Raw genomic sequence first — 13,389 nt, forward strand, 5'->3', positions numbered from 1 at the left:
TTTTGTTAGATACGAAAGTCTTAATATCAGGTTATAACAAATGGATTATAAATGGTTGTGGTACAGTACATCGAAAAACAATGTTACATGCACACTTTTGACAATTATCTAGCATGAAGTTTTGAGAACTCATCTTGTTCTATATTCATGGAGTCTATTGAATTGTTCTTACAATCCCTTCATTTCCCACTCCCAATTCGAGAGTTAACTTTCGGATGACATTTTTAAGCAAAACAAGTTATTGATATAAATTAGTACAGTGCACATAAAAACTTGACGAAATGTTTAACAGAAACAAACCATACACTCATGATCACTTGAACTAGATAGAAATCAATTAAGCCTATAAAATACAATGCAACATCAAACTATATTGACCTCTTTCATTTTAACCACTGTAGGGAAAATCTGATTATTGTCACCATCACAACCATATTATTGCTGCTGATTAGTTGAACTAGCTTCTACTTTATTCTTAGCATTCTTGTATATTAGGTATAAGATCATTTGAGAGACGCCTAATAGAAATCCCAACCCATTTGGCAGCTAATAATAGAAAGAAAAAAAAACATTAATCAGTTTTATTGCTTTCAGCCATACATCATAAAAGAAAAATTCATTAATAGGATGAGAAAGTTAAATATATTTTATACTTACCATAATGTACTTATCCTTGTCAAAGAGACCATAGAAAAACCACATGGTGGCGCAGATAGTAAGAAACAATGACAATGGAAATGGCATATACTCTACACTTCTTGTTTTTATCACCTTCCTCTGCAATTCATTTACAAATTTTAAATTAAATCTCCTTTCATTCAATGAAACATATACATACATAAAAAAATTGTGTCACTACTAGAAAAAATTGGAATAGCTACAATAATGGTAAGTTGTCAAAATTTTGTTTAAACTATCAACCATATGATTTTTTTGCATAAAATTATGATATTTTAAGGGTTCATCAAATTAACTATATATCAGATTAATGGCAATAATTAGAGCAAATACCATTATACTTAAAGGAGCAGCAAACATTCCAATGTTGAAAGTAGTACAAATCAACCCCACAACTTGAACACGGAAGGAACCTTTCACAATGAAGGTGGTGATTATCATTGTCAAGCCAAAACCTCCTATGTCCACAATTAGTATCAAAACCAAAGTGGATATCTGCAATTCATCAAAACACTAATTAATTTCCACACTTTAATCTGCTCTTGCTCATGTCCTAAGCATATATCCATCTTACTAAGGATTTACACAAACACACTCGAAAAACACGACCCTGACACAGTGACACTAACATGTCGATATCTATAATAATTTGAGAATATGGAATTATTTAATATAACCACATGTGTCGGAGTCGTGTTAGTGTCCAACTGAGCTTTAAGTCGGTGCTACATATTTAAAGTTTTCAATATGTTGTTTAGAACACTCTTAAGAGCAATTGCATGCACTCTAGAGGTCATAGAGAAAATAAAAATAAAAATTACTACGAACAAAGTTGAACTACTATCACAAATTAGAGATGAAAAAAAAAAGTTATTTGTTGTTAACTATTGCAGATGTTAAAATTGGAGAACAATTTTATTTTTTCCCCATCTTTAATTTTAGTAAGTAACTCAACTTTTTCTTATAGAGAATGAAGAGACAAACGTAGGAAGAAAGATTATTTTTATTATGGTTTTTACCTTGAGCTTCCTAGGAGCATATATGATGTACATTATTAGGTATGCAACTTCCATAACACATCCAATAGAATTGATTGTGATAAGAAAAATGGCATTGGTCTTTAGGAAGCCATAATAAACAAATAACAATGTACTAAGAAGTGTAACCACATATGGGATTGAATGAAACCCTTCAGATGATTTTTTCTTGTAAATTGAATAGAAGGTTGGCCTGCAAGATATTTGTAGTATTGCAAGTTATGATTGATATTTTCATATCACAAATATATATTATTTAGTAATTTGTTTGAACGTGCACTTACAATGGAGCTAAGAATGACATGAATGTCACAATGCCTATAGACAGAAAGAAAAAGAGAGAGAGAATCAGAACCAAAATATAAAGTAGCAAACAAAATTTAAAGGTACTAATATAAGTAGACAAAATTTTGTTAGAGAGAAGATGTAAGACAAACCAAGAATAATGTGTTTTCAAACACAAAGAAAACCATGTTTTGACATTTTCAAAATACTAGATCTAATTTAAAAAATTGTTAAATGAAACATAAAACATGAAAATTCGATTTTCCTAAATAAATCATCTTAAACATTTCCATGACATCAAAGTTGAAAATGGTGTAGTGAAAAGGTTGGAATAAGAATAACACTAAAAATATAATTTTATTTGATATACCTAGGAGACCAAGGATCAAAACCATCTTGAGATTAGAAAATGGAAACATTTTAGAGATAAAGGGGTTTGCTTGATTACAGGACATTGTGTGCTTCAACCAAGCTTGTTAGCTTCCATATATATAGTGGATATCATAACACTTCATAATTGTGCACTAGACTACAAAATGCATACCATTTTATCTCTACACTCACAAGACTTCTCTTTTTAGTACACTAATAAATTATCATCCAAAAAGCTTACCAAACCAAACACAAAAAATCATAAGGTAGGTAACTTTATAACATTTGTAAACTCCTGTTGATTTCAAGAGAAATAATGACATAATTTTTTTTGAAGAAAATAATGACATAATTTATCAGCGAAAAACTTTATGTTTTAGAATTAAAGAAACCTTGATTTTTTTGAGAGAAAAGAAACCTTAAATATGTTCACAAAAACAAAAAACTTAAATATTGGAAGAGAAAAAATTGGTTTAATAACTAATGTATATATGACTCATATAATATGAGACGATAAAGTTACAATTTTGACTATATATTTTTGGAGCTTCTATTCTATATTAGATTGGCAAATAGAAGGGTTTTGATAAAGTTGCTTTTCGTAATTAACAAATTAATGATTATTTTTTGTCAATTAAATAGTTATTTGTAAACTTTTATACTTAAAGAAAGAAAAAAAAACATTTCATAGGATACAATATTATTTCACTATTTCTTTAATAATTTTCTAAATTTTTGCTTAAAACAGTATTCAACATTCACTATTATTGGTAATAACAAATTTAGAAAATTTTAAATGGTATTTGTTGACATTTTTTATAAATGATAATTAGTTATTATAGTTTTTAAAATGATATTAAATAGTTGTTATTAAAAAATAACTCATTTGCCTCTCGATTTGTTGAATTGACGCATGTACAGTAGAAATTATCATATATTTCATAAATATTCAATTCTTTTATGCACAGTATAAACATTCACACTCTTAAATTCTTTAATTTGTCTTTTATTGAAGACAAAACCATGAGAGCTAAGTCACATGCTCAAAAGAGAAACCTTATGCAACATACTTGAGTTTGGAACAATTTCTAAGAGGGTAAAACAAAATAATGACGTAATATATGATTATATAGAAAAATAATCATATAGGATTTGAAGCGAGTGTTTATGCATAAACCTGGAGAAATAATGTGCTTTTTAAATGTGAGTAAGTCTTCCTTTGTCACAAACACAAATCAAAAATATTTGAACACACTCTTACAAATAAAAAATATATAAATTAGTCACATCATTTTTTATTGTTTTTTCCTTTTATCTTTTATTTTTTTTATTTATATGTGTGTATCCAATTAGTTTTGATTTGTGTTTGTGACCGAGAAAGAATTATACGTACCAACTTTTTCCGTCTTCATTAGAGTTTTATTGACACGGCTTTCTATTTTAGTACTAGTATAATAAATAATAATGAATAGGCTTCCACAATGTCTAAGCTAATTTTCTTTTTTGACAAGATATATCCTAGTCACTAGTCAGTAGTACTATTTTAGGCAATAAAATCATAAAAATATTATAGTAATATGAAGTTTTAAACTATCACTATTTCAGTATAATAAAGTCACTTAGCCCATTGTAACCAAAAAAAGTATAATAAAGTCATTAAATTGTACACCATACTATTTAAGAAGCCTATTGATTATAATAAAACAGAAAGCAGTATTAGTATACCAACAAATAATTATACTCCTCCGCTATGATAAAAAACAAAAACAAAATTACACTTTCTTGTAAGAAAACAATATAATTATATTTTTCGTACTATTTTTAAAAGGGTGGCTGAGATTTTTATTAATAAATTGACATCGGTTAAGAGATTTGAGCTAGCAATATAAAAGATAAATAGTTCGCAATACTATCGTGGGGATATGGAGGGTTCATAAATCAATGAATATTACATCACTTTAAAAGCGAAACTAAACTATCAATGACCTCGAATGGAGCTTGAAAAAGAGAACCCTAATTCTTTTGGTTTGATGTATGTATAATAAAAGGGTTAATAGGTAAATTTCTACTATATAATACGAGCACAATTAAAAATAACCCACAAACTTTGCAAATTAAGATATATATTCCATATATCATATGAATGTGATGTATTTGATTAAAAAAAATTGTTATTTGAACATCAAAATATGTTGTATATGAATATGTGACACTGGTTTGAGATCAATATTTTTAAAAGAAAAAAAATTGATATCAAATTATCATTTTTCTTGATTATGATAGTGCGATAGTATACTGTCATTTTGCAGAAATTACATCTTATCCAAACATAATAATCGTGTTTAGTAAAAAAAAATCCTCCATAACTTATCAATAATTTTTTAAATTAATTTCAAGGTAAGGTGGAGCCGACATCTTCTAACAAGTGTAACTTTTTATTAGTTACAATACTCCATTCGATTCTATTTACAAGAGAAATTATGATCAATAAAAGCTGATGTGGACCAAATACATCAACTTTTATTGGCATAAATCTCTCTTGTAAATACAAATGGAAGATTTATAACCATATCCCCACGATAAAAACATTTAGCAAAAGGCAAATACTTTTTTTGGGTACCAGGCAAAATGCAATTTTATTTGGACACTAAACCACGTGTTTTTTTTTTGTTTTTTTTAAGGGAGACTAAACCACGTGTTTAAGATCAATTGTATCACTTTTTTTTTTTTATATGTTTGGATAAGATCAATTGTATCACACGTTGGTCTGGTAATTTATACAGTTATATCTTATATCATGACAAGATTTGTTAACACGCTTAATTTTTACATGATTTCCACATCCATGCCACATTTATGAGGCAAAACTGTTTAAGGTATTTGGTTATAGTTCGTATGAAATTAGTATAAAGTGCTCTATCAATAAAAGAAAAGAAAAAGGCATGAATGCTTAAATTTAAAGGTTAAATATAATTTTGTTTCCTACAAATATTTTAACTTTTTATTTTAGAACCCTAACATCATTTTTTTATTTTTAGTCCTTTCAAAATTTTCTATCACCATTTTGGTCTCTGTTTTGAAATCAACTTAAATATATCATTAAAAAAATTTAATGAGTTTTTCCATGAATGTTTAGAATCTTTATTATATATATTTGCCTTAATTTTTTTTGAAGAGTACATGTGGCATCTTCACATTCTTCATCTCATTTAATGCTTTCTTATCATCCAATCAAATTGAATTATGACTCATTCATCTTTTTATTTGCCAATCAAGATGAACCATGACTAATTTAGTTTTCATCAACCAATCAAAATTGATCATGCCTTGATTTTTTCCCCTATATATAGACAATTTGTTTTTCATTATTTTCATGTGTCTCTTCCCCCATAATTTTTATTTTGTAATAACAAGTATTTTATGTGTTTTAAAAGATAGAAGTTTAACCATTTGTTTGTAGATTATAGGGTTGGTTTTCTTTTTTATTTGTATCTAATTGTTAATTGTTGATGCTACTTTCTCAGGGTCCCATTGGAGAGCATGTGTCTACATTCTACGACTTCAAGACGTTCAACATCAATAATATAATTTTTAGTCAAGACAATGTTTTGTATTTGATATAGAATCAAGATGTTAGAGTTTAGATACCTTAGGGTGATTGAATATTTTTAATGAATTGATATGTCGAAAAACTAATCTCAATAAATTGATTTAGTCTTTATCTATATTTATTTTATGAACTTTTGTCTTACACAAATGATATATTACACATGAACTCTTATTTGATGAATCATAATTGATGCTTTTAAACACATCTCCAGACATGTCCAGATATGTTAAACATCATCCTAAAGGTTGCATACAATTGGTTCACATCATCTAATTTGGACAAACCTTTTCTTTTAAGAAGACATCTATAAACTTCATCATGTTTTACTATGACGGATTTTCACTTAACATAGTTTCTTCAATAGAATGTATCAAAAGCTTCAATCAACCATTGATCAATAATCATGGTTTATTTTTTATTTTTTTTGACAAAGTGTCATTTCATCTCATTTATTTGACAATCAATATATGACTTTTTTTCTCCTTTGATTTGTCAATTAGATAGTTATTATTAAATAATTTTTTTCAGGGACTATTAAAAATATTGTTAATTTTGCTATCTACATTGTATTATAAATAACCTCCATTTGCAAGCAATTCCATGCACAATTTTAATAAAAAAAATGTATTCTTTTCAATCTTTTGTCTCAATGTCGTGTCTTTTTTCTTTTTGTTTTCTTTTTTTCTTTCTAAGTTTCACGTATTTGGTATTATTAACAAGCCAAAATGAATTATATTAACACGAAAGTTTCATATATTTGTATACTTAATAATTTTATATAGTTCACAAATATTCTTTTTTTTCCTTTTATTAAGGATAATAATGATAAAACAATTTAAGAGTAATTAATATGTCATTTAATTTAAATTAGAATGATTTCATAAAGGTTAACATGTCTCATTTAATTATTAAGAATGAAAATACCTCATTTGGTGGATGAGAAGGAAAAAGAAAACAAATTAAATAACATCGTTAATTATAACCCTTAATTAAAGGAAACAAATAAACCAAAAAAAGATGGAAACAAACAAATATTGAAGTATTTTATATCAAATAAATGAAAGATATTTAAAATTCAAAAAGTTCAATTTTTCTATTCGTATAAAAAAAACTGAATTATTTGAATTTTTTACCTTTTTTTATTAATGTTTTACATTCATTTCTTTTGTGGTACTATTTAATTTACAAACAAAAAAAATTTGTAATTAATTTTGAAATGTTATATTTTTATAATTTATAATAATTATATTTTATGCGTCATTTTAATTGGGTTGATCCTATAAATATTAAATTGTATCGTTTAATAGGACAGACATTTTTTTTTAAAGAGGTCAACCAAAAAATTAAAATGTTCTTTAAATAATATCCTTAATTGTAGCCATTAATTAAACAAAATAAAAAATTTAAATTACATTGCAAAGAAAGAGTGATGTGCTATCGAAATTCAAATAATTGAGATTACTTGGAAAAAAACTATTGAATATTTTAAGTTTTTTTAAATAAACAAAAAACAAAAATATTTTTTGTCTTTTGGGAATATTTCATGTATTTGAAAAAATTATCGTTAAATTTTCAAAAAAAACAAATCTCTAAATTTCAAATACTATAATTTGAATAATTTGACATATTTAATATTTTCTTTTTGTGATTTTTTTTCATTTTATTAAATATAATCATGATAAAATAAATTAAGAGTCATTAATGTGGTCATTTAAATTAAAATGATTCTATTAAATGTCTCATTTATTGGATCAGATTAAAAAAAATGTTATTTAAATGATATCATTATATGGTAACATCTTTTGATTCACTATTTTTGCTATTAGTACTAATAATAGTATTCATAATCAAGGTTGACTCAACTAATAATGAGTTGACTCATTCTTATGGGCGTGCATTCAATCCCCGCTACTAGCGTAATAATCTCTTTGACAGGGGATCTCTAGGTAATTTTGTAAGTGTTCATTGAGTCATGAGACATGTCCTGACCTTGATGTGTTCTCCAGAGTCTAACTCACCTAAATATTTTATAATAAAAAAAAAACACAATTTTGTTTAAATTGTAAATTGTAGATTCCGATAGTAGTCGTTGCAAAGCCTCAATCTTTTTATGAAAAATTAAAGTCTGATGGGCGTATTCTAAATGAACTTTTTTTAAAGAAATAACAATAACAAACACAATATAAAAGGAGAATTGAATGATATCCAAAATTAAATTTTAGCTATAATTCAGTGATTTTTCAAATTCAATTTTACGAATTTTCGACAATGTTTATCTTGATTTTTTTTTTAAATTATGTCATGTCTTTTAATAACAAAGGCACGTAAATGTGTTTTAATACAAAGAAAAACTATTTAATACATTTACGGCTAATTTTAAAAAAGAAAAATGTACACGAGATATCACTAATGATTATTGCACCATGATGATTCTTGGGGTATAACATTTATGGTGCGAGAGTGTTCATTATGTCCAATGTAGGAAAGACCTTAGACCATCCACATGGAGCACCTATTTTAGGTGCTTAAGTGGGTCATATATATACACATCATCAATTTTACAATTTTTAAATATTAAAACTTAATAAGCACTCAATCTCGCCAACCGAGCACCCCACAAAAAAATGACCAAATTAGTCCCACCAATAACTCTAAATCGTTAAATTTCAACAATTTTTTTATACAATTTATTTAGGTAGGGCCTCAAAAAAGTGAAGAGAGAGAGAGGGTGCTTCCATAGCCACCCTTCTCTACAAGCATCATATTTATTTGCTCCATAATTTGGTGCTTATTTAGTATGGTGCTAAATAGATTAAGTATCCACCATTTTGGATAGTCTTAGAGATAAAAGAGCGCTCAAAAATATATTTACCTATCTCCAAGGATACTAACAGAGTTCGAAACTCTGAATCTCGAAATTCAAAGTTTGTCCTTCTACTGCTAGGTTAAACCCTTAAGTTGGAAAATTGCCGTGAACTTGAAAATGAATTTTTATTTCAAATTAATCATGAAAAATGAAATATCCCTTATACTTAAACCATCTCTAATCATAATTTTTTTTTACTGAAAGAATGTGTTGGTTTAATCATTCGTGCTAATTGGGATTGGTCGGTCAAACATATTGTCCGAAAGTTGTTGGTAATTTTATGGTTTTTTTAAGGAGTTAAAAAAATGACACCACATAATGAACCAAAATCTAAGCGTGTTTGTTTCAAAGTAAGAAATTACATTCCTTGAAATGATATTCCTAGGAATGATATTTCTAGGAATAGCATTCCAACTCATGTGTTTGTTAAAAATTTAGATTTCATGGAAATGTTTTAGAAATTATTTAGTTAAGAAGATAAAAATGAAAATAAACGTGAGTGGTAGTGGGAAGTTATGGCAAGCTGAGTTCTATTCTCATGAGAATGTTAGATTCTCATCCTTTAAGCATGGGAATAACAATAGAAGAAATTATGTGCAAATAACATTTCTGGGAACAAATTTTCAAAACTTGAAACAAACATGGGAATGTTGCATTTCCAATGTCACATTCCCGGGAATCATATTACAAACCTTGAAACAAACACACCCTAAGTCATCAGGTATATTGGTCATCTCACTTATATGTTGTTTAACATCTACTTTTGCATCCAATGTGGAACTTTAACTCACATTTGATATATTAACATCTCTCCCTTAACTATGAGACTCTTTGCGACCCTGATATAGAGACATAACAATATAATGTTAGACGGATGCACGACATGCTAAAAAAGGTAGGTTGATGTCGGTTTCATGCAAATGGTTTTTTTCCCTTTCTTTCATGAGAAACAATGGATTAAGCAAATGAAATCCAAAAAGGAAGAAAACAGTTCATCATAATGTAACGAATTTCGCGGGAGCGTAAACTGAGTTGCATAATCACATTAGACTAAGAGAAACTACTCAAGCGAGATTAACATCACATCTTCATTCAAATCCTAAAGGAATTGGATTTATGGATCATCTCACTTATATGTTTGTCACTATATTCTCTTGCATCCAATCTGAAAGTTTAACTCATATAAGACATATTAACATCTTTCCCTTTAAGTGTGAGACTCTTCCCTTCTATGATTTGGTAACAAAGCGAAATAAAATTAGATGAAGACATATCATGGTAAAGAAGGTGGGTTGGTGGTGATTTGATGGAGGTAGGTTTATGTTCCTTTCTTTCATGAGAAGTTATGAAATAAATTAGAAAAGGAGTGAAGATAAAAAAAAATTGAACATGAGAGAAACGATAAGGAAAATAAGGAGTGTGTGCTTTTCTATGAGCGTGTAAGGAATAGAGTGAATTGCCTATAATTCTACTGGTTTAATTAAGGAGTTGGAGATTTTTTAGTAAATATTTAACCAAAAAATTAGACTAACTAAAAAAACGCAACATTATTTTAAAATTTCTAATAAGCATTTATTTTGTCAATTCAACAACACACATATGCTTATTTCCTTTGTCAAATTTCACCAAAGAATAAAAGTGAAGGAATTTGAAGTAGTTGAGGTTGAATAAAAAATATAGCATGAAAGAGAATAACATCCAATAACTAAATTTTAAGATAATAAAAAATAAGCAATTGACAACCGAAAACTAACAAAATAAATTATCATAATGTTGGGATTTCCAGGTGATTTTTTACCGGGTTGGATGATTGTATTAGGTCAATAGCAACCATACAAATGAGATTGACACCACAACTTCACATGAAACCTTAAGACGTTAGGTATTTTGGTCATCTGACTTATATGTTGCTGAAAATCGACTCTTCCATCCAATGTTAACGTTAACTCACATTTGACACATAAACATATCCTAATCAATTGTGCATCTATCTACGTCCATAATTATGTTACGTAATCAAATAAGGTCAAAATTAGACACAACATGTTCAAACAAGTTGAATGATGATGATTTCATGAAGGAAGGTTTATATTCCTTTCATCTACTAGAATAGAGAAAGGAAACTAGAAAGAAAAATAAAACAAATATCAAGAAAAAAAAATTAACATGAGAGAAAAATTAAGGTGAAAAATATGTACTGTGTGTTTTATCCGTGAGAGTACATAAAATAGATTGAATTATCGGTAATTATGTGGTTTTGTTGAAGGAGTTGAAAATTTTTGGGTAATTATTACCAAAAAATTAGACTTAATTAAAAAAATGTTGTATCATTTTAAAATTTTTAATAAACATGTATTTTGTAAACTCATCATAACACATGTGCATTTTCCATTGTCACACCCCATCATAGACCATATGTGAAGGAGTTTGAAAAAATAGAGGTTGAATAGAAGAATAGAATGAAAGCGATTGACATCCACAAATGAAGTTTTATCGAAAAAACGGTTAATTAAGTAAATGTTTCCTATAAATATAAAGATTTTTTTTAGTTTCTTGAAAAAAAAATTGCATATTTTTAATCGTTGTAACTTTTTTATTTGGCATTTTTAGGGACCAAAAACACGGAATGGAAATTTTACAGGGACTAAGAATGCTGATAAAAAAACTTGACAAAGACTAAAACTGCTGACGAATTTTTTTACAATAACTAAAAAGTGCGATTTATTTTTGTATGGACTAAAAATGAAATTCTGAATATTTATAGGGACCATTTACTTAATTAACTCTAAAAAAGAATAACAAATGAAATCAAAACACCAATAAATTAGTTTGTCATAATGTTGGGACTACGGAGGAAACCTACATTGGGTCGGAACATCATATTATGGTAAGAGCAATGACACAAGTGAGATTGACACCACATCTTCACCTGAAATGTCTAATAAGCATGTATTTTGCCAACTCAGCATAACACATCTACATTTTTCCATTTTCAGATCATACCAAAGACCAAAAGTGAAGTAATTTAAAATAATAAAGGTTGACTAAAAAAATTGCGTCAAACCAAATGACATTCGAAAACTAAAATTTTAACATGATAAAAAATTAAACAAATGACATCTAAAACTAACAAAACAGTTCATCGTAATGTTGTGACTTTCAAGGAGAGCCTAAACTGAGTTGGATAATCACATTTGGGTAAAAGCACCCATAAAAGTGAAACTAACACCACATCCTCATCCAAAATTTTAAGGCATTAGTTATTTGTGTCATCTCACTTATATTTTTTTTGACCACCTACTCTTGCATCCAATATGAAACTTTAACTCACATACGACAAATTAACTTCTCTCTCCTAAATATGAGACTTTCTACATTTGTAATCTGGTGACATAACCAAATAAAGTAATATTGAGACACAACATGGTAGAAAAGGTTGGTTGATGGGGGTTTCAAGAAGAGTTGGTTATATTCATTTATTTCATGGGTATAGAGAAAATGAACGAGAAAAAGAAATAAATAAAAAAGGAATTTTAACATGAGGGAAATGATAAGGAAAAAAATGAGTGTGTGCTTTTACCGTGAGAGTATATGGAATAATGTGAGTTGCTGGTAATTTTGCGGGATTGTTGAAGAATTAGGAGTTTTGGGGTAATTATTTTACGACAAATTAGACTCAACTAAAGAATCGCAACATCAATTTAATTTTTTTAATAAGTATGTTTTTGTCAACTCAGTGGAACACATGCATTTTTCCATTGTTAGATTCTACAAAAGACCAAAAGTGGTAGTTCAAGCCTATGCTCTTCAACTCTTCCTCGGATATTTGGGCAATTTTAGATAATAGTTGGACTCCTCAATGCAAAGTGGTAGTTCAAGCTTGCATTATTAATTTATTAAACATCATTTGGTATAAGAGGAACAACATTCGGTTTCAGGACAAAATTGTTGATTGGCGTACAGCAATTAATTTAATCATCTCCAAAGTCTCTTTATCAGGGAACCTTACTTCTAAAACTGCTGCTTCTAATATGTTAGAATTCACCATTTTGAAAGCTTGCAAAGTTAATATTAAGCCTCCTAGGGCTTCCTTGATCAAAGAAGTTATTTGGGCTCCTCCTTTGTCTTCCTGGGTGAAGGTAAACACTGATGGTGCCTCTATTAAGAATCCTGCAAGAGCAGCAGCTGGTGGAATTTTTAGAAACTCCGAGGGTGTTTGTTTAGGTGGTTTCTCTCAATTTCTTGGTAATGTTAATGCTCTCTACGCTGAATTAATTGCAGCAATGAATGCCATTGAAGTTGCTTCCTTGATGGGATTTTCTAATGTTTGGTTGGAGTCTGACTCGCAATTGGTAATTCTTGCTTTTAAATCCAACACTGTCGTGCCTTGGGGGCTTAGAAATAGGTGGGATAATTGTATGCTTATTACGCATAGTATGAGATTTTGTGCTTCTCATATTTACAGGGAAGGGAATATTTGTGCGGATAGTCTTGCGAACTTTGGTTTATCTTTATCTGCTTTAGACTTATTTTGGTTTGAT

At 28.3% G+C, this 13,389-nt stretch overlaps 1 protein-coding gene across 1 annotated transcript; it reads right to left on the minus strand.

The window, feature by feature from the left end:
• Positions 1–204: 204 nt before the first annotated feature.
• On the minus strand, positions 205–2,474 carry LOC146924958 (bidirectional sugar transporter SWEET9-like). The gene is made up of 6 exons (XM_085709943.1): positions 2,371–2,474; positions 2,000–2,033; positions 1,698–1,908; positions 1,012–1,173; positions 658–777; positions 205–546 (listed from the first exon to the last, which is right to left on the minus strand). The coding sequence occupies exons 1-6, from the start codon at positions 2,453–2,455 to the stop codon at positions 436–438; spliced, it is 723 nt and encodes a 240-aa protein (XP_085566069.1). The 5' UTR covers positions 2,456–2,474; the 3' UTR covers positions 205–435.
• Between the last annotated feature and the right edge of the window lie 10,915 nt (positions 2,475–13,389).

This window comes from Medicago sativa, chromosome 5 (genome assembly GCF_051527215.1).
Source record: "Medicago sativa cultivar Bolivia chromosome 5, Bolivia_mono, whole genome shotgun sequence".
In the NCBI taxonomy this organism is placed as follows: domain Eukaryota; kingdom Viridiplantae; phylum Streptophyta; class Magnoliopsida; order Fabales; family Fabaceae; genus Medicago; species Medicago sativa.